Genomic DNA, 25,933 nt, shown 5'->3' with positions numbered 1-25,933 from the left:
CCACCTCTCCCATCTGTTTTTGCTTGTGCCAGATGGGAAGGGGAGGGAGGGATGGGGGATGGGGCCGCATTGCTGGGATGTTGGCGATTCATTTCTTTCTATTCTTTTTCCAGTGACATTTAAATGGCTGGCCCCAAAATGCTTTCTGATTGCTGTGTGTTTTTCCCAATGACACAAAGGCGAGAGTCTTTCAGAATAAATCATTTAGAGGCAGGGGGAGAAAAAAAAGCAGCAGATCTGACCCCAAAGGCACATACACCTCCCTCCTTCTCACCTTCCCTTACAAGCAGGTTTTGGAGCTGCTCAAGCAAAGGGGAGAGCGAGCAGGAGTAATTTTCCATGTATGCAGGGAACAATTGAGCCCTGCATGGTTTTCATCGTTAAAATGCTTCCCTCCAGCAGTTTATGTTCATCCACACCAGACAAAGGCGATATGCATGCAGAGACCAGTTTAGTCTTGCTCCACCCGCCGGTGGTGAGGAGACGAGGTGCGGGGTGACGACGGGGAAGAGGAGTGGGAAAAGAGATGCTAACACCACGAGGTGGGACCCGCTCCAGCTCCTCTCCCTGTGCGGGCAGGGGATGGCTGAACCCAGCTCTGAGTCACCCCTTACTCAGACCTGGCGCTGCCACAACCATGCCCAGGTACGTTGACTGGTTTGGGGACGGGAGAGGGGACACTGCAGCTTTGACAGAGAAAATAAACATGTGGGTTTAGGGGGAAGCACAGCTCAATGCTGCTGGCATGGCACCGTTGCTTCTGCATGCAGATGGCAGGTTGGGGAAGGAAGGTGGCCACATCTCTTTGCAGCAGTGCTTTCTTCAGCCTGATGCTGCCAGCCTGGCTTCTCCTGGGAACCAGCCCCTCCACTCACACAGGGTTTCCAACTGCCCTACAAGGATGGGAGACCACCTTCCCCATCTTCCGTTCAAACACCAGGCAGCAGCAGGATTGCTCCCGGCGAGAAGAGTGTGTGCTTGTGCTGAGGTCGGATGCTGTTACCGTGTTTGTACTGAGAGGCTTTAAGAGGGAAGCAAGGGGATGTGGGCATCCTCAGCCCTGTCTCCCCACAGCACAGCCCAAAGGGGGCTGAACACCGCTGGGGCTGGGGGCGTGAGACTGAGGAGTGGAGCCTGAGCTCCGAAGGGGCCCAGCAGGGAGATCCCCAAGGCGAGCAAAGTCTTGCTGTGATCCTTTTTCCTCTTTGTCCCTGATTCCCTACCCATCTCCGCTCCTTTCAGATGGAAGAACATACTTCAGTCCCTGGCAAGGAGTTCCCTGGCTCTGAGCATCACCTGCAGCCCCCTCATGAGGAAGAAGAATGGGGTCTGAGCCCTCAGATGTCACCTGCCCAGGTGTCAAACCTACACGTGGCTGTGAAAAGCATGACTGGTTTTCATAGCACAGATCTGCCCAAAATAAGAGCCCCAAGCTTCCGCAACTAAAACGGCTTTTAAATGTCCACCTCCAGGACCTGTAGGGCGGTGCAAGTGTGTAGCTGGCAGCTTCACTGCTCTTGTACATCAAGTTGCAGCGTTGTTTCTGAGCCCCTTTTGGCACCTCTTCCCTGAGCGCTGCCCAGCAAACCCACCACCCTCTGACACCTGCTGCTCCCTGGGAGCACGCAGGGCTGAAGGGGCAACATCACCGGTATTAAGGCAACCATGTCAAGAGAACGTCTAGCTCTGAGTGTGAAGAAAGATAAAAAGCCACCAGTTTTCACCATAAAAAAAAAATATATCTTTGTTATCAAACAGCAGCACATAGGAGCTAAACAGACTCAGGACCAGACTCCTGGTGGGAGATCTCTAAGTAACATTTTTGTGGTGCAGAGTAAGGTTTTGCCAGCCTCCTTCCACCTAGATACCACTGAGCCAGCGGTTCAGCCCAATGCCGGTTTGTATCCCTTTGCCAGACCACTGAAAGCAGCTTTCAACAAAACATCAAAGCAGGGACCCAAATGAATCACAGGATCCAGTGCTGAGACTCCAACAGCCCTTTCATGAAGCACAACAGCCTAAGCTCTAACATCCTCGTCCAATTACCGCCCCCCCGGCAGCTTTTCACTCCCTGTTCTGCTTGGCTGTGTGTGCTTTTTTAGCTCTTTTTTTCCAGTATCCAGCAAATGCATTTATAAATAGTTGGGTTTTACCTAAGAGGCGATGGCACTTAGGTGGTCATGGAGAGATGCTTTACGTATACCTTATGTGGGAAAGATTTTGGATGGCTGAAATATTTCTTTGGCAAGAAGCATAACAAGGAGAAAAGAAGCTTTTACAGAAGACAACTTCAGTTTGCTCAGCCTTACGAAGGCCAGAAAGGGTAGGATTGCTACACATAAAAGCATCCAAAAGAGAGTTGAGATGTCTACGGCAGCATAAAGACAATGTTGGCATGAAACCAACTGGGAAAAAAATGGATACAAATAAATATAACTGGGATTAAAAAAGAGCTTCATAACTCTGAGCACTCAGCTCGTGGAGTGACCTTGCAGGGGACACGCTGGAGGCTGTGAGGGTGGCACACTGTACCTTTATGAATGCGATCCTAGGACCATGCATGGTCAGCAGGTCTGGATTTGACTCAGAAGGTCTCTCCCAGCCTTATGCCTCCATCAGGAAAGACATTCCCCCCCTCCCCCCCCGGTCTGAAACTGGGAAGCTAAACCTTGCAGCATGGGGAAGTCCCAGTGCTCAATGCCTCCATAAAGCTGTGTCAAGAGCTCAAAATCTTCCCAGAAGGAAAGTCAATCCAATCAGACACATGAGCTGACTTCCCTTGGATTGCGGGTGCCTTGAGATTGGTAGCTTTTTAGAGGACTCTAATGAGCACAGATCTTGGAGAGCTGTAACAATAGCTTATTTTCAAGGAAAATTAAGAACAGCTTATTTTTCCTAATTTTGCAGTTTCCTCCAAACAAATGTATCACAGCTGTTATACGTGGAGGTCATGGAAAAAAAGGTCTCATCAGAACCGCTGTGAGAACTATTTTGGCCAAAGGAAAAGAGTTTGAATGTGTCCTGTATGAATACAATGAGGAGACGCTGAAGAGAAACTGTCTGCTTGCCCATGGTAACAGAACAATGAATAGCAGTCATGAATTTAAGGGGGAAAAGCCCAAATACTTTGTAGTAGTAAAGACAGAAAAGCATTGGAAGAGATTGCCTAGGGAAACATTGGCACCTCTGTCACTGAAGGGTTTTATGAACAGGTTAGACACATCTGTCAGGAATGATTCCCAAAAAGCTGATCCTTTCCTGGGGCAGGAGCATGGGTTATATGGCCTTCTGCAATGGCAACTGGTATCACCTGTGATACACAGCTCAGCACCAAGATGAAGACAACATGGTTTTCTCTGATCAGTTACGTTCAAGGCTGGATACAGAATTGCTGCTAGTTGCCAGCACAAACCCAGTGGGCCCTCCACGTCCCACAGCGACCTGGAGATGACAGTCCTAAAGCAGGTCTGAACCCCTCGCTCTCAGCCTCAGCCTGTGGTATTAGTCTGAACTGGAACGATAAAGGCTTAATCAAGCCTTATATATTATTAAATTTTATTTGCATTGCTTTGCATGCCAGACTCAGGGAAGATTTTTCATTAAAATTCAAAGCGTTTTAAAAGTCCCAGGGACACAGAGAGTAATGATGCAAATAAGCAGAATTTCAGTGCCATCGTGCTGGTGTTGCTTGACAAAGACAGAAGCTGCAGCGATGGTGGTGAGAACCATGCAGAGGCCCAGGGTAGTGGTCATGTCAATCAACATCACCATGAGAACAATTAAAAAAAAAAAAAGTTTCGTATACATTGGTATCTTGAAGCCACCTCTGTAACAGTTTATGGGGAAAAGTATCCAGTTACCATACCTACTTAAAATCTTAAAACCACAATACATAAACCTAACAAATACCAAATGGCAAGGTATTAGGACACCATTGAAAGGAAAGCCCAGTATAATAGGAAAGAGAATTAAACATGACTATCATTGCCAAAGAATAATCTCCCATAAATGTTTTTAAAGGCAACAAAGAGGATTATCAATGAGACTTGAGATAGGATAAGGGCAGATAATTTAGGTTCAAGAGAACATTTTGCTTATTTCAAAGGTACGTTGAGGAGACTTAGCGACCTAAATCCCCCAGCCCATTTTCTGTAGGATTTGAGGTCGGAGGAGACAGCCTGTAGGGAGCAGAGGCACCAGACCTCTTCAGCTCCCACTCTCAGCTCTGCCTCTGTACAGCCTGAGGCTGGTCCTTTCTCGCTGCCTCAGTTTCCCAACCCACAGTGACACAAGCGCAGTAAGTCACAGCCTCCAAAGGGAGCGCGAGAGGCAGCACTGGAAGCTTAAACTTGTAAAACACAGATCCTATTTTCCCTGTCTAATGAATTCAGTGGTCACAGAGATGGGGTAGGATCTGCTGCTGCTGCGACACACCGATCTCTGCAGGGATCAGTTTTAATGTGCATGCTCTAGCCCATTAAGCCTGTGACTTGATTTAGCAGAACTACAGAGCTGCCGTACTGTGCACATTGTTCTGACAGCTATTAAGGACTGACCGGCTGACTCTCATTGCTTCCTGTCACATCCTGTTCCTTGAAGGATAGCTGATTACATTTTCCTCCCTAATGAACTCAATGAATCTGAAGATGGGCTGAGACTGCCCAATTGGGTAGTACACAATCTTTGGCTTCCACTGCTGCCAGACAGCTGGCTGTCAGAGATCGAAGATATGTCTGTGTGTGAAGCCAAACAAACATGGAAGCATCACGGAGAATAAGGAACTGTGAGCTAAGAAATTAATGTGCTGTAGGACAAAAGTCTGGGGAAGCACCAGGAAGGCACAGCACCGTTACAATCTGCATTGTGATTTGAAAAGACATACCCACTAGACAATCCAAAAGCAAAACTCTCTCACCCAAGAAAGGACGAACATTTATATGGGGATCAGATGTTCAGAGGAACAGAAGTAACAGCTTCAGTAGCTAAAATACCCAAACCCCAAATTTCCAGACCAATTTTTAACTCCTTTCCAAACAGTTTATTGTCTGCAGTCACAGCTGCTCCCTTTCTTTGCATACACCTCTGAAGCAGTAGGTTTTCACATTGTCATCTGAAGTACTGGGTAAAAATCACTGTAAGCAGGAAATCAGACTAACTAGGTCATCGGTGCAATCCTGAACAGTAATTTCAAGGTTTCTTGCCTTCCTTATGCCACCTTTTTATCTTCTCACACCATAGGATATCTGTTGGCCTTATTAAGAATTACAAGCACATGCTCCGCTCTGCATGGAGGTGCACTTTTGCACTCCCCAACAATTAGGCTACCCTGCCTCTGCAGTGGAAAGCTCCGTGGGTCAAGTTAGGGTATCTGCCTGAGATTGCTGGGTTTACGCACAGCAGGACATGCGGGAATAAACAGCTCCCCTAATGCCTGGTTACTTTGGAAACACTGGGACAGGCATCGCGATGCTCCCAGGAGCACAGCGGCAAAACATTGGAAGTCCTTTGTACCGGCTCATGCCTTTCCAGCAGGGTAAGCAATGAACCCTTCAAATCTCAGCTTCTTCTAGAGTTAATAACAAACTGGAGACAGGGTAAGTTAATTTGTACCTAGAACAGCTTCATAAATAAAAACCTTCAGGAAAACAGGAAGATTCTAGTAATGAAATAGAACTGCCTTCATTTTAAATCCTCCACTCCTAAGTGTGTTGGCAGCTTGGTGGCTTATTTGATAGCAGTTTGCTGTCAATCCCTTATAGACATCGTGATAGCGCGAGTTATCTTTGGATTTTGGCTTGTTGCTTACAGGGCAAGCAGTGGGGAGACACCAAGGTCTGCACAGGTTGGGGGTCTGCTACCCACTTGCAGCTCAGAGGGGTTTTTCTGGCTGCAGAGGCATGGTGGGTGGGCACGTTGGAGAGGATATGCTGCAGGGGAAGCTTGCGCTGCCATTGCTCTACCTGCTGCGTGGGTAAAGGCTCACCACAGCTGTCAAGCTGCCACCTTTCACCAGCCTGAAATTCAAGAGTATTTTTTAAAAATATGTAAACAACCCGAGGTACTAAGCTGGCCTGATGACTGGTTCCAGCTCCACTTTCACTTGGAGGGATTGCTGATGATCTCAGTACACAGAGCCATGAGTAAATATTGGTTCAAACACGGATAGCTCATGGGCAGAAAGCACAAGGCTGCACACAGCTCAAATAAACAGCCTGCCAAAAGCTACTGGGGCTGGACCTCCCCAGTCCTCCTGCGGCACCCCAAGGGCTGCCCCGGCTGTTAGCACAGCGCCGGTGAGCTCTGGCCAGCGACTTTGCTAAGTGCTGAATTCACGGGGATTATACCCAAAATAAAGCAGTGTGCTGCACATACAGCTGGAAGAAATCCCACTTTGCCAATTCTGCTGGTCAAAGGCCATTTGTGGGCTTGTTCTCAGCTACAGCAAAGGGGCGAACGGGTTCCCTTACTTTCTAAAGGACGAGTGTGGGGTACAACTTATTGCAGGCTAAATAACCTCCCCTGCCCTTGAGGCTCATTAATTTTATTTATGCGAAAATATGCTCGTTAATGCTCTTATCACAGGAATGATCTAATCGAGGGGGAAAGTCTTTGAATATATCCATTTTAATGAGCTGCTGGGTGAAATGTTTAGGCAGGCAAAGCTGACACTGAACTAGTTTCTGACAGAGCAGATTCTGCACAGGTCTTAACGCTCATCCTGCTGGCATCTATTTGTTTTGGTAACATTTCCAAATGAAATTACGAGTTACAAAAGCTGAGCTGTACTGTGCACTTCCTCATCTCTAAGGCTGCCTGATCCAAGCACAATAGGAACTGAAGGAAAACAAGCTATGCCGTCCAGCTCGCCTTCCCAACACAGAGGCTGTGAAAAGTGGCCTATCCAGCAAAGAAACGTGAACGAATAAATCCACCACACAAAGGCTCCATCAAGCAACTGAGGGAAAGAGGTAGCAGAGAATGAAAATATTCGCGAAAGAATTCCAGAAAGCTGCTGCACACCAAAATGCAAATCACGGCGTGATGGCAGGGGGACTTGTTTTCTCAGGACTTGGCTCTGGAAAGTGCTCGATCTCGTCTCAGAGTAGGACTCCCCTCTGTGGCATTACACCCTTTGCGGGAACCAGACCTTAAACACTTCTCATTAACTTGGGGAGGAGGAGCAGAGGCAGAGGGGATGGATATGTGAGCTGCATCTGGCCCAATCTAAATGAAACAGAATAATGCATTGTGGAAGGGAGGATGCTGCAGTGTCTTCCACTTCATTGTTTTGTAACTACCTCTGAATTCCTCATGACCATTTATTTGTTCATTAATGGGCAGCAACACCCAGAGAAAAATCAACACAAAAATCAAGCTTGTGAAACATTATTCTTAAATTACGGAACCATAACAACAAACTGCTCAAGCACACTTGCCCCAGAAATCTTAAGGTGCCACCCTCTGATCGCGTCTTCTGTCTCTTGCTGTTGGCTAACCCGCTCTCTAGCTGACTATATTTCCTGTTGTCCCTTCAAACTTCTCCCCTCACACCCACATTATTTTTACATGGAAACTGAACAGCAATGCCTGGTAAATTTGATTCTGCAAACTTAAAAGAAAACAATTCAGCACTTATGAGGTGACCAGCACTATGCTGGATTACACCCCTAGATCAGATAATGAGACTTTAAAGCATTTTAAGCATCTGTTACCTCATCTGCATTCAATATATAGTCCTCTTCATACCAGCTGTTTTTAAGTGAGAAAGCAGAGATCCAAAGTTTCATTGGTAAGAAGTGCTGACATTTGTTGGCCGGATGAACTAGTGACTGCTTTCTTCTACTTCAATATCTCACAAAGACCTTGGAAAAGAAATTCTTCCCTGTGCTGGTAAACATCTAAGAATTCCGGTTTAATTTGGCAGTGGCATGCAGAATCTCCTTCCAGCACAAGTGGGTCTGCAGAAGACCTGACCTTCAAATCAAATAATTCTTGCATGGATGACAATGAAAACGAGGAGAGTTTTCCAGCTAGAAAAAGTGTTCTAATTACATGTCCCACAAAGATCAGAATAGATTCTAACACACCAAAGAGCATTTTTAGTGGGGGAGCATTTAAAATTAGACAATGGGTAGTTAACTGTTACTTGTAAGGAAATGAACCAGAAGTTCTAAGGGAGGAGATGGGTCGACTGAAGAGCCCTGCTTTATAAGACTTAGAAACTATGGGTCTTTAAAAGTTTAGAAATAACACTGCCTGGTGTTTTGATAAAGACCTCACAAGCTTTTGCTGTACTTCCTCCCCGCACAGACCTGACCAAAATGAACACTTAAATTATTCTGGGACTGAAACTGGCTAAATTATAAGGTAGAGGAGTCATCACACATGATGATTTCTGTGAACACAGGTCACGATGGACATCTCTGCCACAGTTTCTGTCCTGTTTCGGTGTTTGGCTACACCTCTAGGTAACTCTTAAAACTAAGAACAAGTAGAGTCTTCTTGGAGTTGAAACAGAGAGAAAAGGCAATCAGAATGACTTGATTTTACAGTCTGGCTCAATTAATTTTTTTTTAAACCATTTGGGGGGGGGGGTTACTAAGTGTGTAATGCTATGTTAGGCCTGCAAATGCTTTAAAAGACAGCTTATGTTTTTCTTTCTGTTGTACTTCCCTAGTCAGCAAATCAGAGATGGATTAATTCCCATGATGCTGCTAAATGTCATAAACATCTATTTACACATTCAAGAGCTACGACAGCATGATGCAGCTAAGCAGAAAACACATGGGGTGTTCTGCTACGTGTTAAATATAATTTTTTCCCCATTCACCTGCATTGGAGCTTTGTGACTCCTCTAGAACATGAACGCAGGAGCTGCTTCAACGAAGGCTGCAGCAGCCAACTCTCCAATAGCCTCCTCAGTGGCAGAAAAACACACAGAAGCACCAATATCTGCAGCTGTGTTATTTAGTTATGTTTTAATCACCTAAACAATGGAACAGTTCGTCTTTCTTTCTCAAAATAAAAGATGTGATACAACTACAGTATCAATATGCAGGATTTCAGAACCGGCAAGTCTTATGAGTGTTTTGGGTCCTGTGCATCTTTGTAAGCACTAGTTTCATGTCAATTGATCACAAATACTGGCAAACCTGAAAACACAAAATGAAGAAGATTCAGTTACTTGCCCGTTTCTTGCTCTAACATCTGTTTACATCAGATAGCAGTTTTGATTTTGACTAACTTATTCCTGTGCTGGCATAAACTCTTCTTCCAATCTAGTAACTTTCAGAAAGTAAAAACTATAAAAAAGATCGACAAAGAATCACTTACTGGTGATTTTGACCGATGTTTGAGACCTCTTTTGTTAAAATAGGCTGAAAAGCATGCTGAAACAAGCTAAAAAAGGTAATTCTAGAGAATTAAATTCCTTGGCTTTCCTTAACCTGAAATAATTTCAGCTTAGATTCCTAATGCGGGGTTCAGTTGTGTGGCTTCTTCTGTACTTTCTCCAATAACAGGTCTGGTTATTGAGTAACACAGACTGTACAAGATATTTTCCCAGGTCGTTTCATACAGCCTAATTGCTATGACCTGCTTGTGTTAAGAACACAGAGCAACTGGGACTCGCTGCTTGTTCTCCTCTGAGGCGTTCAGTAAGCAGTTCAGGAGAGAACTCATAAGCTCCCTGCTGCATCTCCTGCTTTAGGGACTATGCTGGTCCTTTGAAACACCCATTTTTTGGAGATGAGAAGGCTGTGGTATCTGGGAGCCAGCGGAATGAGGGGGCCTTTGACAGTGTATTTGCTGACACCAGCATAGGATTTGGGATGAACTGGAGCCTCAGGACTTCGATGAATGAGCTTCTCTATTTTCAATTGTCCATTTTGCCTCTGTGTTAAAAGATACCATGCCACAGCAGACGTGGGCAAGTAGGAACGGATGCTCACACGTCACCTGTGAGGGTTCACTGCCCAGTGTATCGGATAATACCAGAGACTGAGACGGGTTTGGACTACAATGCCAACCTAGGAATGCAGCTGGAGCAACTGAGGCACCGACACATAGTTACTTCTGCCTACTCTGCCATGGATATGGCAAACCAGCAGTAAAAAACAGCTGGAGATGGCAACACCTCAAACTGCCTCAGCTGGTAATCCTGAAATTGTGAGTCAGAGGCTTCTCTGTGATGATTTATGAATCACTGTTACTGCTAAACTGGAAGTCAGGCTATCTCAGCAAAACTGCAGCTGGAACTAATCCCACATGATATTTAATGTACAAACCCAGAACAGGTTGATCAGGCTTTTTGCAGACTATGGAGCAGCACAGCGTTAATCGGGTCACTCAGCTGCAAAATGGAATGATGGCCCATTGAGATGACAGGTATCCAAAGGGCAAAGCTGTTTCCAGTGCCACAGTAAAGAGGAAAGCAGCTGCAAAGATGATGTCCTCTAACACAGTGCCATTATAAGAAATTACAGTCGGATTACTACATAAATAATAAATGCCATTATTAGAAATAATGAAACCTATCACAAAATGCTAAGGCAGTCCTTCCATCAACTAACATGTCCATTCCCCCATCAGGAAAATAACACACAACACATGAATTGCTAAATCTTCTCTGATGTGCTTCATTTGGTCCGGATATTCCTGAATTGCAGCTATCCCATTGTTTCCAGTTGGTCTCTGGGTAATGCATTAAATGGCAGTCAGCTTCCCCTCCATAAATCAAGAGCCAAATCTGGAGAGCGAGGTGAAAGCAAGCACTAATGTCTCAGTGATGCTGTGTGCTGGCAGCTAAGCGCAGATACCTGCAGCAGGAAAAGCATTTTGCTCTTGTACCTCTCACTGTGACTCCCAGACTAGTGGCTGGCTGCTGGCCAGGCTCGGCTTCTCAACTGAGCCGTAGAACAGACAGTGTTCTCTTTTGGCAATACACTTTGTTCCATCACAGTCCATCAGAACAGTTTCAGGACACAGAAGGTGGGTGGGGATTTAGACACAGGTCCTTGTGCAAAGTGGAACCAGTCAGTGGACTATCCATGTGTTCAGAGCTCCTGGATGGGAATATTTTAAAGCAAATAATAATAAGCAAAATAAAACCCCTAAAAAATAAAAAATGCCCAGATGCAGCTACAGTACCTGAAGGCAATAAAATAGGCATGTCACAGCTCAAGTTGAATGGTGAAAAAACAAATACAGCCATCTACAATTGTTTTTTAAGAAAATTTCTTTTAGAAAACCACGATCTTGAAAATCATTGCAATGTCTCCTTAGTAGTTTTCTTTGGCTCTCTAAACACCTTTTTCCACTTAATTTACGATGCATACCTGACTGCAAACTTGATTCAGCATCATTTAAACCATTGTTTTGAGATTTCTTTCTGTATAGGATAAGATTCACTGTTTAAGATGTGCCCTAACTTCTGAGATGTGCTTCTGACTTGGTTTTCAGGCCGAGACATTCAGAAATGGCTGAGTCAAAGATCTCCTGCCATGATAATGATAACCTATTTACCTTCTGTACACACCTGCTGCTTTTAAGACAAAACTTGAAGACTGATCCTCGCCCCAAAGAGATGAACCTGTGCTTTCATCAGTATTGTCCAAAAGAGAAGCGGGGTGTCCAATGTTCAAATTCGCATCCGTTCCTACAAGCTTTGCTCTCGCTGTGGGGCTGCAGAAAGACCCAACCGTGTCCCCAAGCCCCAAATTTCCAAAAATCCTTGTGGGAGCCGAACAGCAGCGGGCTAGGCCGCAAGGGGAGCCCAATGGACTGGGCATTATGGGGACACAAACCAACTTGTGCCGTGTAAGCAGCATTTATTCCCTCCCTCAGGAAGGTGCAGCACAAAGCCTTTCTGCCGTTAGAAGGTTGTCACCAGCTGTCCCCTGCTCCCCAGAGCCAAGGCCACAGGGTACTGCGCCCACCAGCCAACGTGCAGGCCCAGGAGGAACTGAGGCCTCTGTGGCGAGGCCGCAGCCCCCCTTCGCACCCCAAAACCGGGTCACAGCTTCAGCCCGTCCCTTCAGGGCCCTTCTCCAGCACTTTGGGGATTTCCTTCCTATTTTTTTAAGTAAAGTTTCTCTCAGCAACCAGGCGACAAACGCTCTGCACGAAGCTTGGAGGGTGGTGATGGCCCCCCCGGGCCTACTACGCCCCACAGGAGGCCCCACTGCCGCCCCGCCGCTGGCGGGTGGGCTGTCCCGGCCGCCCCGCGACCGCCCGGAGCCCCCGGCCCGCCGTCCTCCGCCAGGCCCCGCGCAGCCCCACTCCACCCCACCGCCGCCCCACGCCTCCCCTGCGGGCGCATGCGCGCAACCGGCCCCGAGCCCGGCCCCTCCCCGCCCCCGCGGTTTACCTCAGCCAGACGGGGGCGCGGACACGGGACTCGAACCGCGGGCTCTAAGGGAAGTGAGCGCCGCGGCGTCGCGCCGAAGCCTCCCGGCCGAAAGCCACCAGACCCCGCCCAACCACAGCAGGCATGGCCAATCAGAGACCGCCATTACCTTTCTCCCCATCCCGACGCTCTTCTAACCAATGCTTGAACCTCCTCATGCTGCCAGCCAATAGAAAAAGAACTCTCTGTTCCTCCCGTCTCTCTCCTTTTAACCAATGGAAAGCTAGATTCTCTAAGGGACAACCGGGCCGTTCACCGAACAGACGCCGTTTCCCGTGGGGGGGTGCAGCCGGGCCCGTGGGGCGTGGTCTGGACGGGAGGCGTGGCCTAAGAAAGGTATATAATGACCCACTGCAGCGGCGCTGCCATTTTGTGTAGCAGCGCCTGGAGAGCGGCCGGCGGGAGGCGGCGGAGGGTTTCGGGGTTCGGACCAGAGCGGCCGGATGGTGAAATCCTCCCTGCAGCGGATACTCAACAGTCACTGCTTCGCTAGAGAGAAAGAGGGGAATAAAAGCACCATCATGCCCGCTGTGCTGAGCCTCAGTACCGGACAGAGCAGGTGAGGGGCCGGGGCCTCCCCCAGCCTTCGCACCGCTGGGCGCTTGTCGCCTCCTCCCTTTCCCTCAGGGCCCTCCCTGATCCTCCTTTTCCTCCTCTTCGTCCCTCAAGCGCCGGTCGCCTCCCCCGTGACCGGGGGGAGGGGAGGGGTGCTCCGTGGCGGGTGGGGGTGGGGCGGCCTCGGCGCTTGGCTGTGGCCTGGCCTCCTCCCCCGCAGTGCAAGGGGGGTGGGGGCGAAGTGAGTCAAAAAAACCAACCGAGCCCCCCCCAAAAAAACATTTTTTTAGAGCCCGAGGCCGCGCCTAGCCGCTGTCGGGCCGGTCGCACCGGTGAGTCGCCGTCCCCGGTCCCAAGGGGCTGCCCCCGCCCCCCCCCCAGTCGCCTCAGACGGCGGCTGCCTCCCGCCATGTGCCACCTGAGATGCCGCCCGCGGCGGGGCCCGGCGTCCCTGGGCTTGTCACGGCCGTGGGGGGACGCCTCGGAGAGCACCCACCGGCCCTGGCGGGGGGCGGCGGGGCCCAGCCCCTCCCGGGCGAGGCAGCGAGCTGGGGGGCCTGGGGACAAAAGCCGGGCTGGAGGCTGGGCCCGGCGCCTTCGTCCGACGCAACACCCCACCCCTCAAAATTGGGCAAAGATCCCAAGGGATTGCAAGCTGTTATCCCCTTATGTAATCGTAGATGTTCCTGAAAACTAATGGAGGGTGCTGAGCCTGAAGTAGAGCATAGCAGCGCTAGGAGAGCTCTTAGATTAAAACTCAACCAAAAGATTAAACAACCCCAACAGATTCTGGGAAGAAAAATACCTGAATCAGGGTGACCAGTCCAGGGTGATGGATGTGTAGGACATCAGTCCTTCTTGCATCAAGGAAGCCATGGTTAGACCTTGTATGTGGACTGTGAAAGGAGTTTTAGAAATCTTCAGAAAGCCATTTTTATACTGGATTGCTATTTAAAGACTTATTTTTTTCCCAAGAGGACTAAGCGCACACAAGCATCACTCTCAAAATACAATCTCGATTGCAACCCTTCATCATGTACAGCCTTTCATTGGGTAGAAGGTGAAATGATACAAAGGATTGCTGCTGCGCACTTTTGCAGGGGGGGCTCAAAAGCTTATTTGTAAGGGTAGTCAGCGATGCATAGCTGTACAATCATTTTGAGATAAGCATCTAATGCTAGTACTAAAGAAAAACACCTCTCTTTTAAAGTGCCTAAAATAATGGATTGAACACTCATTTAATTGAGAATGTGCAAATTTTAATTTTTAAATAAAACTTTTCATTTGCTGTGCTTACTAATGCCTTCCAGCATATAATGTTTGACCTATATGGCCGTTCAGTGCCTTTCTAATGCGGATTATTCATCACAAGTTTCAAGCTCGTTAAAAAAAAAAATCAAAACTCGTACGAACTGTGCAAAATGGTGGATTATTTTGTACATGTTTATTCTGATTTGCAAATGGCTGCTGGCACTCAACAGACAGGACGATTGTGAAAATTTCCCTGAGGGCCTCGATTGCTGCATCTGCTGAGATGACGCAACTCAAGAGTGAGCCTGCAGGGTGAAGGATGGTGCAGAGGGAGGGGCCAGTCAGCACAGCCTTTGCTCTTACTACAGTAGAAGGCTTATTCGGTTAAGCAGGCTTACGTGGATGGGGTGAAACTTAGCGTGCCTACAGGAAATATGGTTTGTATCTTAAGAGGATAACATTCCTGATCTCAAGTACCGAACTTTGCGAAGCAGTGTAAAATTGCTCGGAGGAATTGAGCAGAAAGGCTTGTAGGTTTTCAGATCTTCAGGTGTGGTCTCAAAGTTCAGACTGGCGATTTTGCATCTGAGCATGGTGAAAACATTTGAGGTAGTGACGTCTGTGAGATTATTTCATGTAATTTTCTGACCTTGAGCTAAGAGTGCTGATGCAAAGGTCTAAGGTAATTAGGGCCATATATCTGAGGGAAAAATGATCCCTAGCTTGCTGGGCCCATATACTCATGCTAATTTAGGAGAACAAGGAGGGGGAGAAAATGGGATCTTGCCTGTGTGATAGCAGAATGGTTTCTTGAGGTCGGGCCAAGCATACTGGTGCCTTGGTATAGAAAAACACGTTGCTCACTTCAAGCTGAGGGTATTTTAATCTCCAAGCCAGTTTCTCTCTCAAAATACCACAGTTGTAGCTTTCTGACCCTTGTGGGTCTGGGCTTGAGGCAGTGTTCCTGGCCCTGGTCTGGAGGTTCCTTTGTCTTGCCACTTGCTTGGGTTGCAGTGGGAGGAGTTCCCTTGGCCTAGGTTTGGGGGTTTTTTGTGTTTGTGTTTTTGTAAATCTTACCATGTGATCACTATTTAAAACCCAGAATTCACAGGGCTTTGTCTAACACTGCCTTTTTGCCTCTCCAACTGTGATGCCTTTCTAGTTCCAGGGTTCCCTTCAATTGCTGTAGTAACCTGGGTCCGGGGCCTCGGTGGTGCTCCTGATGTCCCTCACCCACCCCTGAAGATCCCAGGTGGGCGAGGGAATAGTCAGAGGGATCACAATCTTTCAGCTAATTTATTTTATTCGGTGAGTATGAATAATAATAAGCAGCTTGCTGTGGTGAGCTTGGATGCATTTCTGCCTCAAGCCTGTCAATGGGAGCTAATCCCTTGTCCAAAATGAATTGGAAATAACTTTGCACATATTACTGCTGCAGGATAATCGGCTGAATGTAACAGAAGAACTAACATCTAATAACAGGACAAGAATTCTGAATGTCCAGTCAAGGCTTACAGATGCCAAACACATTAGTTGGAGAGCAGTGCTGAACAACAACAACCTCTATATAGAAATTCCCAGTGGTGCTCTGCCTGAAGGGAGCAAAGACAGGTGAGTAGAGTAAAGCTGCAGTTTAACTTGCCTCTCTCTTGAAGGCCTATCAGTAGGGTGGAACACTTCACTGTTGTTGGTGTTCACTTCCGTTGTTTTGAAAATTGAAGTCTAATGAAGGTACTTGATGCTGTCTTGTAAGGAGCTGAAACTAAGTGATCTTGGTTTGAGGGCTGCTTCTACCTGTTCTGTCGGGCAGAGCCACCCAAAAGTTCAGTGATTGCAAGCTGATGTTTCCAGGTTACTGGTTTTAAAACACCAGCCTGGTTCAGAGTCTGTCACTGCAGTCATCCCTTCAGCTACAACAGAAAAGCATGTTTTCTGTGTTACTGAAGGCTTGGGTTTCTGCCCTCAAGTTAAACCGAGGGCTTGGGGATCTCCTGTTGGTGTGTCTCCAACACTGCCCTCTGACACCTATGGCTTCATGTGCAGATTGGCGCACAGTCCCTTGCTGATAATCTCTGGAGGAAGTGCTTGCTCATCTGCATCGAACACCTTGTATTTGTCTTGCAGTTTTGCAGTTCTTCTGGAGTTTGCTGAAGAACAGCTTCGAGTCGATCATGTGTTCATTTGTTTCCACAAGAACAGAGATGATAGAGGTAGGTGTTAACTCATAGCACTGTCTCTAGAGATGCAAATGCAGTATTTGAAGTTGGGTTTGGTGGATGGTTTGACTGTACGGTATCAGATGGATGAAACTTGTTTTCTGCTTTTTTTTTTTAAGCTGCATTGCTCCGTACTTTCAGCTTTTTGGGCTTTGAGATTGTGAGACCAGGGCATCCCCTTGTCCCCAAGAGACCAGATGCTTGCTTCATGGCCTACACGTTTGAAAGAGACTCATCAGAAGAAGAATAGATTGCAATGTTTGCCTCTTAGAGCTTTCTTGTTGTCTATAAAGATGATTCTGTAGAAATTTTGTCAACATCTATTACAGTATATATCTCTGTATGAAACGTTGTGACCAACTGCTCTGGTGGTGAGATGTTGAAAATTTCAGACTCCACATCTTTTTCTGGATTTGTGCGCATGTTGTGGTTGTGCAAATAAATGCTCCCTCCAAATTAGCAGTATATTTCTTGAAGTTTAATATTGTGTTTGTGATACTGAAGTATTTGCTTTAATTCTAAATAAAAATTTATATTTTACTTTTTATTGCTGGTTTAAGCTGTTTAACACTTGCACTCTGAAGAGATGGCTCTGGAACTGCCCCGACTATTAAAGTTGCAGGTACAGAAAGGCGTTGGTCATTCTTTGCTCGACTGGAACTCACGGCTATGATCTGCCAGGACTGGAAATAATTCGGCAATCCTGTAAAAGCCTGCTTTTGGTGAAATAGTTAGCAGGTTCTCAATTTCCATTGGTATTTAGGATCACTGCATCCCTGCTGTATTGGTGTTTCAGGGCCTGTGTTGGAAGGTTACAGGTGAAATGCCAAGAAGCACAGCTCATGGCTGCCTGGAGCTTGCAGGGGCTGAGTATCTAATGTGCAACTTTGGTACCTGAAGTATCAGTGATACTAGTAACAGAGTTATGTCAGCGTGTGTTGGTGTGTGGGATGGCTTGACAAGTTCTTTGCCTGTTGTCTAAGAAGGCTTGTGGCACTTCCATAGCTGCATCCTGTTGTGGCTGGGTGGCCTCCAGAACTCCTGGGGGGATGGGTTATGGTCTGAGTGTAAGGGGAGGGGGCAGTGCCAGGCAGGGCCTGGTGCTGGGGTCTGCAGGCACAGCTGTTGGGTGTTCAGGATGCTGAACAGAAGGGAGAAGGGCTGCTGTGTAGTGCTAGACTGAATGAGATGTGCTGGGGTTACTAGAGGTAAGTTTCTGAAGAGCTGTGCTTTAAAGCATTGTATTCCAGGTTCTTTCAGTACTGAATGCTTGCTGCTTTGGAGGCTTCTTTGGCACTTTTTGAGCCAAATAATTTTTCCTCTATAGAACCAATCTTTTTCTCTATAAAAACCTTGGAGCTGTGAATCCCGGGGATGGGTTGTTTTACTGGGTTGTTACACTGTGGGTCTCGGTGTAAACAGGCACATGACCATGAGTGCATGCTCTGCCGGCCCTGGTGTCCCACAGCGCCTGGCTTCAGGAGCTTTGTGTGCTCTGAAATGTGTCTGTGAGCGGCCTGTGGCTCACCCTACGGGCCATCCCTCGGCAGATCCTCTGGGATGAGCAGTACCGGCATCACGTGGCATACACCAGGATGTAACCCCTGCCATGCCCTTCTCGGAGATGCAGCAGGGAGCAGATCCTGCGGTGGGCTCTGCAATGTGCAGTAACCTGGGGGTGGTGGTACCATGTTCCCAGAGAGCCTCTTGTTAAATTAGCAATGCAGTGAAAGGTGGATGTTCTTGATGGTCTGTTTAATTGGCTTCAGATATTTATATCAACCTCTCGTTAATGCGTGGGCTGTGCTCTGCTCCTTGGGTCCTGGAGTATGGTGGGTAGCACAGCCGTCATCTGCTGGCAGCGTGGGTGCTGCCTTCCTGTGAATGCGACAGGGCTCCTGCCCACAGGTGTCCTGCCAATTTTCTTGTGCCCATACAATCGTGCTTTTCCTCTGTGTGTGTTTTGTTGGTGTGGGTTTTTGGTTTTTTTTCTTTTTGGAAAACTGAACTTGCTGTTTCCGTGTGCTGAAGGCCAGCAAATAGGAGGTGGGCATGCTGGGGAGTTCCTCCTTCACTCAACAGGCTGGCGAAGGTCTGAAGTTGTCGAGAGAAGTTCTTGTTCTCCTCTGCGATGCCGTCGCTCTGCTGTCTGTGGGGACCTGCGAGTCTGGAGGTGTCGGTGGTCCTGCCTTGAGGGCCGTGGACCCCGGTGGACGTTGTGGTGACCTTGGGTGCTCTGAGCTGCTCCCGGCAGAAGGGGGAGGGGGTGACCCAAGGTGAAAACCAGAAACAGGGGTGCAGGGGGTGCTCGGAGGTGCCGGCCGGGGGCTGGGGGGAGCCTGCAGGCACCGGCGGAAGCAGGTTTTGTCTTTGTTTTTCCGGTCGGATGCACAAGGTGGCTTTGGACGAGCTGCTGCTGTGCCACGGGCTTTACTGCCATCTTGTAGCCACGCGGGATACTACAGGGGAGGCGGTGGGGACAGCGGGGCTGGGGCTCCCCCAGGACACCCCCCTCCTGCATGTTTTTGGCCCCAAAGCCCATACTGAGATTTGAACATCAGTTCTGCGGACTGGCTGTGCTTGGGCAGTGACCGTGGCGGGGTTTGTGTGGCCGGGGAGCTTGCTTGGTCCCTCCTTGCTCATCCAGGCTCGCTGCTGGGTTCGGGTGCTGCTCGGGGAGGGCAGGGACCCCCACTGCACACAGCTCACACAGAGGGGCTGTGGGCTCAGCTGGATCTGGCCCCTGCTGCAGCCCAGGTGATGGGGCTGCTGCCTGTCCCAGCTCAGCAGGAGGCAGGACCCCCCTGGCCGGGGGAGCTGGGAGCGTGCTGCTCTGTGGTTTCATCTCAGGAGGGATCACAGCTCCAGTTTACTAGGGTTTGACAGATTTTTGAGCTCGGGGACTCCATGGAGGAATTCTCCCCGATCCAGCTATGCCACAGTGACCGGTGTGGCACTGCCAGCATCCCTGGGCACACAGGGGCTGCCCAAGGCCGGGATGATCCATCCCACTGTGTGCACAGCCCACGGAGGCTGCTCTTGCTGCTGTCATGTGCTAGCTGCAAGTGACTTAATAATTGCTTAATTAACAATAATTCAAATGACCTGAGCAGAGCCTTGCATGGCATTTCACTGCGATGGTCACTCGGCATCGGCATGGCTTAGGGGAGCAGGGCACAGATCTTGTTCCACACCAAGCAGCAGATGCGAGGGCCCTGCCTTGGTGCAGCCAGGGACTGACCCTGCAGCCTGGTCCTGGGATGCAGCACCCAAAACCTGACCTGAGCTATTTACTAGACACCATCAGGGCTGTTCTGGCTAATTGCTGCCAAAGTTTGTGAAGTCTGGCTTTGTGTTTCTCTCTGGATACATCAGTGGGGTGTGTAATGCTCTCAAAGAAGCACATAAAGGACCAGTATTTAAGAGGCTCAGCTCTGGGTTTTATTGAAGCTGTGTGGCTGCTGTATTTCCCCCTTTAAAATGTCATTTATTTTTGTGCCTACGCTGCAAATTGTTTCTAAAAAGAGCAGGCTGTTCGGGTTATTGTATTTCTCCTTTGCTAACGCATTAAGGTGAACCATAACGTGTGGCTTTGTGTTGTTATTTAAAACAGCAAAAGCCTCGTGGCTGCAGGAGGGGTCTGAGGGGGCTTTGTGCAAAGTCTGAGCCCCATAAACTTTCCTCGGGATAATCAGCCACTAAATTGGTACTTGATCCTGTGGCTTCCATCCAGCTGTCTTTCCTGAGATGCTCCAATAAACGGGACTCACAAAATCAAATAAAAATTGGTTGAGAGTGTAAAAACACACGTTGCGTTGTGGGAGCCATGGGTGGGAGTTTGATCCCAGCTTCATCATTCATGTGCTGTGGGGGAAGCGGGTTCAGGTTTGCAAACAGTTTTCCCAGCCAGGACCAGCTTGCATTCCCTGTGAACTGGTGGATTTGGCCAGGTCCTCACGGGCTCTTGGCTTTGAGGAGACCTTTTGGGTGGCTGAGCTTCAGCTTGCCTTTAAGGAGCGTAGAGAGCCTGGGTGACTTGGTAGAGTGTGTGTTCGGTGACCTCCTTGAAGTACTGGCAGCACAGCCACTCCTCAAGGCCAGGGCTCCCCACTGCCCCAGCTGAATTCTCTGCAAAATTCAGGAGCAGCAGAGCCCTCTTGACCTCCACCCAGCTTCGGAGCAGGGTGAGGGTCTTCTTGCTTCTGGCGAAGAGCTCCTGGCGAGGCCCCCAGAGCAGGACCTGCAGGATGCTCCTTGCCTGCTCAATGGAGACCCTCTTGCAAGGATCTCTGTGCAGAAGCAGCATGGCCAGACGCTTGAGTCCCGTGGAATAGATGGACAGGGAAGGGATTTCAGGAAGTCTGTTGCTTCTGAACCCCAAGGTGTTCTCCAGAGAGATGTCCACGTGCAAAATATCATAGATGAGCATGCCTACATTCAGCTCATCTGCCACTGGGGAGGGTGGTGCACTGCGCCCCTCGCTCCAGTCCTGCTCTTGGCTGGTAGAACAAGGTCTTCGCTTGTCTTTAACCTTGAAGAAGCTGCTGATTAGCAGCCTTGGAAGGGACAGCCTCGGGGATGCCTCCTTGCCTTGCTGGCTCCGGCGAGGGCATGGGCACTGCACCAGCAGCAGGTTCTCGGGGCAGAGGTCTCCCTGCCCCATGTTCTGCATTCGGAGATGCTCCAGCCCCATGCACACCTGCAGGAGCAGGAGGCAAGCCAGGCGTTCGTAGTGCCCAGGGCTGGTCCTGTGCAAACCGTGGGATTCCTTTACAAAGTCTGCCAGGGTCTGGTAGGGAACCTCAGGAGAAATGAGGACCTTCAGGACAGGGCGAGTGGCAAGATGGGCTTGCTTCTCTCTGGAAGGGGACTGACTCAGCTCCCTGGGGCTTCCCGGGAGCACCAGCTCCCAAGGGAGGTGGTCGGTGAAGCGGCCGATCAGGCGCTGGATGCTGCAGTGCACTCCGAGGGAGTTCTGCACCCCAAGGCTGGTGCAGCACGGCTTGGGGACCTACGAGGGGAGACAGGACATGGCTAGCTGCGTGGGGATGGAGCCACAGGGTGCCTTGTCCTGGGCCAGACCACCGCCTCAGCTCAGGGCCACCGGTCCTGGTCTGACCCATGCATGGTGCTGGGGTCCCCCCGCACCCTGTGAACCCACAGGCACCCATCAGAATGGCTTTGAGTGAGAAATGGGTAAGAAGAGGGGGTGTAACCCCCAGCTGGGCTGCAAAGCTGCTTTGGCGGGTCTGGTCTCATCCTGCACTGCCTGAGGAGCCAGCTCTGCTCCAGCCTCTACTTTGTGTTTGCTGGCCCCTCGAGACCACCTGCCAGGTCACCTCCCTCAGCAGTGCCATTCTCCTTGATGTGTCCTTTGCAGCCGTGGGAGCTGTCACCCCAGCCTGCACCGGCAGCACCGCCTCATTTAGCAAATGCAGAAGTAGGTGGAAAAAGGGGAAGTGCCTGTGTGACGGGGGCCAGTGGAAAAGCCAACGCTCCCCGTTCGTGCTTGCCTGCCGCCCTGCAGCCCCCCGTGTGGCAGGAACTGGCTTCTTCTGCGCCACCTGGGGTGTTTTCCCCAATTCCCTGCTTACCTTGGCTGCAAACACCAGCTGGCTTTGCTCAAAAGTGAAGCCCACTCGGAAATACCAGGCGTCGCCGCTTTCGCAGCACGGCTCCCGGTCCAGGATGCTGAGCGTTGCCCAGTTCTTCCCTGCCAGCTCTGCCTCCAGCAGCTGCTGCCGCTCCTCCGGCCCCACGAGCTCCTCCTGGATGCGAGCTGAGAGCCGGGTCAGCGTGGCCACCTGGCACCCCAACACCACCCCGCACACCCCAGCCGAGCTTTCCAGGAGCTGCAGGAGCTTCCCCAGCTCCCCGTCTGCCGTTCTGAAAGTCAGCTCCGCCGGGCTGGGCGATGGGGCTTTCTGTGGGCTGCTCCAGGCCACTGGTTCTCCCAGGCTTTGGGACTTGGTCAGGGGCTTCTTGGGTCCCCAGGAGTGTCTGTCCTGTGGCGGGATGGAGCTGGGAGCCTCCTTGTGCTGCAGGTGGGGTGGTGGGGTGCTGTAGAGGATGCTGCTGGCCCATGATGTGGGATCGCCCTGATGGTGCTGGGATGGCCCCTGCTCCGGGAGGGACTCCGCTCGCTGGAGCTGCTTTTTTGGCAGTGGGGGGGGCAGGGGGTTTCGGTCAGGCTGAGAGGGGGGTCTCCCAGCTCCTTCCCTTCGGCTAGCCTTGTGGGGGACTAGGTGGGCCCGCAGCTCTCCTGGGGAGGAGGAACAGACACAGCAGCGCTGAGGCTTCCCTGGGAGGCGGGGTGGGGGAGGGTGGGGGGAAAAGTGGGTGATGAAGCAGGGTGGGAGTACAGGCACATTATTTGCCCCGCTGCGTATTTGCAGCCCCAAAGCAATGCCCAGCGCCAGCCAGAGGGGTGATGGCCGCGTGCTGCGCGAGGAGGACGGGGACAGCGGTGGGGTTTGTCCAGGATGGGGCAGGAGGGCAGCGGGGCCGGGGCATCACTCACCCACGTTGCTGTAGATGAGGGCTGGGTCGGAAGGCCGGGGCGAGTGCCCCCCCGGGGTGTCCGGCATGGGGGCAGGTAATCCAGTGGTGCCCAGGTCCAGGCTGCTGCAGCGAGCCCTGCACGGAGCCGGGAGTCAGCGCTAGCCCCCCCCAGGGGGCTCGGACTCCGTTCGGTGCCGGCTCAGGGGAAGAATAAAGAGAAAGGGGAAGCAGTTGCCCGGGGAGCCCTGGCTGTGTGGTTTTGGGGCAGAAGGCAGGGAGTTCAGTGGCCCAGTGACTCCAGTTCCTGCACTGGGGGTGCTCCCGAGGAGGGGAGCTGCCTCAGGGGCTTCACGGGTGCTGGTTCACGGGTGCAGGGGGGATCAGGCCTGCCCTGTGGTCCCTGTTGGGTGGCCGCAAGGAGGACACGATGGATGCCACCATTGTGCGGTGCAGGAGAGGTGTGGGACAAGAGCAGGAAACGCCTTTGCCACCCCTAGCCCAGATCTGGGGGGGCAGGACAGGGGGTCTGTGCATGGGGTGGGCAAGCAGAGAGCCCGTAAGGAGGAGAGCAGCGGGCAGGAGGGTCCACAGCCCTGGCTGTGGTTTCGCTTCCCCATCCTGGCCCGGCTCAGTGCAAACCTGCTGTCACAAACCCTACCCAAACTGCAGTGGCTTTCTCTAAAAACTCCGGTTTCTGCTGGGCCATCACTTGCTGCACTGCTCCAGGCTCTGTCCCCCCTTCGGCCCAGCCCAGCCCCCGTTATCCCCCGGGAAGCAGGGAATACTGCCCTGCCGCTGGCGGGGGTGCAAAGCGTGGGGCTGGAGCCTTGCTGGAGCCCCTTTGGGCCCTATTTGCAGAGCAGTTTGTTACCTCCGAGTTTTCCCTGGTAGTGGCGGGGGCCGGGAGGGCTCCAGCTCCATCTCCCGCCCCGGCAGCGGCTCCCGCTCCCCATTCCAGGCTCTGGCAGCGTTGGCCATGGCACCGCCAGGAATCGCCTCGCCCAGCTTGCTGCAGCCCCGCTCGCAGGATGCTCTTTCAAAACCTGCTTCTTGCAAGCCTCGAGGAAGCTGGCGGCCTTGCTCCCCAGCAGCCCCACCGTGGCTCTGCAGCCATGCGCTGCCCTGCTGTGGCGGCAGCAATTGCATCGCCTTCGCTGCAACCTGTTGCAATGGGTTTGCTTCCCCAGAGCCGCTGGTGGAGGCTTCACACTCTTCCTCCCGGGCGGCTTTCTGGATGGCGGCTGTGTTAAGGGGGGGAGGGGGCGGATTTCCGCAGTGAAACCCCACAAATTATGTAATTAATTCCCTGCTCTCTGGGTTGTGTTACTCTAGGTAGATTGGTGGGGTGGAATTTCTTTGGTTTTGATGGTTTTTGCTGGGATTTCCTGCAGCTGTTGCACAGGTCGTTAGAAAACACTTTTTTTCTCTCGGAGCTTTGCAGGGGCTGAGAGCACAGAGCAACCCAACGCAGGAAAAAATGCCCCCTTTGGTGCCTGTCCCCTCTAGGATAAAGCCTCTCTTTTAACACTCTAAAACTCGAAATATTTTAATAGCTTCTCCTTCTAGTATTATTAGCAAATAACTAACAGTACCCATTAGCAAATGGTGGGTGGAGGAGTGGGCGAGCCCCTCTTCAGGAAGCCCAGCTTCAGCGATTTCTTCTGGGATGAGCAGGCTTTGGGGGATGTGGATTTGCATGAAGAAAGTGGAAGCATCCACATCTCTACCATTTAAGCTGGACCATGCAGCCCTGTGGGACCAGGCACCCCTCCAGGACTTGGCGGGGGGGTGGGGGGGGTGGGGGGGGCGGTTTGGGGCTTGGTGTGTGCCTGTGAGCCTGAAGCCCCCCTCTGCGAAGAGCCCATACCCCTCCGCTTTCCTCGCCGTGTATTTTGCAGCCCAGCGCCAAGCGAGCCGGTAGGTTTGTGTCTGTTGGCCCGCGGCGCTTGCCGAGGGCCGTTTCTGCGGTGCCAAGGCCATATGCTAGAGCTGATCAAAATGCGTGTTGGGACTGAGTCATGCTGGAATCCAGCACTAGCTCGGGGAGGATGTGCAAGACTTTGGGAAATGACAGCCCGCGCTGGTACCTGAGCGGTGCTTCCCACGCTGCTGCCTGCTTTGCTGCCTGCCCCTGCGCCTGCCCGCCCCCCCCCCCCCCCAGCCCAACAGCGAGGCTCTGAGTTGCTCCCCCAACATGTCATCTAGGGCTATAATGTTGTAAAAATAGACTATAAATGGAGCATTTAAAATTCAGCAGGATCCTGGGCTTATTGATGGTGTTCAACAGCAGGGGCAGGGTACATATTGCCCCTCATCCCAGTAAGTCATTTATGTTAATGACTGTGCTACAAACTGTTTTAAGCAACAGTAAATCTATTAGAAGCATCCATATTTTTTTTGCCTAATTAGTAATATTACCGTCAAGATATACCAGAGACCTTTATGAATAAAAATTACACAATGAATGCAGTGAATGTGACCCTACCAGGCTAGAGCGAGGTGGTACGAACCTGGGCAAGCCCTGTGGCGTGGTGGGCGGGAATTGCCTTTTGCAGAAGAATTAGCTGCAAATATCTTGGTGCATCTTATAATAGTAAAGGAGACAATGCCAAGTTTAAAAGCATCCCAAGCCCATAAAAAGGACATGATTTTGGTATCGCTAAGCCCTGCAGGACTAGTAAGCAGACACTAATTTGCTTCTGCAAACCACCGGGCATCCCCAAATCTGTCAGGGGGTTCCCCTGCCTGGCCCAGTCTGATAGAGCGGCTGCAGGACAGCGAGGGCAATTGCAGCCTCTGCTCCGGGGGGGGTGGAGCCCCTTGCCCCCCACCCTAAGCTGTGCAGGGGTGGGATTTGGGGAACTGATGCAGGGAAGTTTTTACTTTGCTGAAGCCTTTTTACTTTGTAAGGAAATCGGTTTCTTTTCACAGCAAGAAATACAATCTTTAAAAGCACCTGCTGGAAAATTGCATTTTCCTAATTGCATTTTTCTAATTGTATTTA

The 25,933-nt window shown here is 50.6% G+C and overlaps 3 protein-coding genes across 10 annotated transcripts in view; 1 reads left to right on the top strand and 2 right to left on the bottom strand.

Annotated features, from left to right (window-relative positions):
* The window catches only part of LOC106112709 (submandibular gland secretory Glx-rich protein CA-like), a 34,521-nt gene extending 22,052 nt beyond the window's left edge, over positions 1–12,469 (bottom strand). For 4 of the 8 annotated variants that reach the window (XM_027791599.2, XM_027791598.2, XM_055804723.1 and 1 more), the window contains exon 1: positions 12,368–12,463. The gene's annotated coding sequence lies outside the window, so the exon portion shown is untranslated. Of the gene's footprint in view, positions 1–10,848; positions 11,064–11,536; positions 12,240–12,367 lie in introns of those variants that run through there. The other 4 variants (XM_055804721.1, XM_055804720.1, XM_055804722.1 and 1 more) reach the window with 2 other exon arrangements.
* A 307-nt stretch (positions 12,470–12,776) lies between these two features.
* Positions 12,777–17,062, top strand: OAZ1 (ornithine decarboxylase antizyme 1). Its single transcript, NM_001289860.1, is given in 5 exon segments — positions 12,777–12,965; positions 15,375–15,520; positions 15,651–15,823; positions 16,337–16,422; positions 16,548–17,062. Coding segments are annotated over 5 exon segments (651 nt in total). The 5' UTR covers positions 12,777–12,849; the 3' UTR covers positions 16,679–17,062.
* A 2,794-nt stretch (positions 17,063–19,856) lies between these two features.
* On the bottom strand, positions 19,857–24,154 carry PEAK3 (PEAK family member 3). The gene is made up of 4 exons (XM_027791488.2): positions 23,801–24,154; positions 22,949–23,064; positions 22,023–22,690; positions 19,857–21,439 (listed from the first exon to the last, which is right to left on the bottom strand). Exons 1-4 carry the CDS (start codon positions 24,073–24,075, stop codon positions 20,438–20,440), a joined length of 2,061 nt encoding a protein of 686 aa, XP_027647289.2. The 5' UTR covers positions 24,076–24,154; the 3' UTR covers positions 19,857–20,437.
* Positions 24,155–25,933: the final 1,779 nt, after the last annotated feature.

Source organism: Falco peregrinus, chromosome 5 (assembly GCF_023634155.1).
Source record: "Falco peregrinus isolate bFalPer1 chromosome 5, bFalPer1.pri, whole genome shotgun sequence".
NCBI lineage: Eukaryota > Metazoa > Chordata > Aves > Falconiformes > Falconidae > Falco > Falco peregrinus.
Note: the sequence above shows the minus strand (reverse complement) of the source record. Positions and strands in the feature narration are given on the sequence as shown.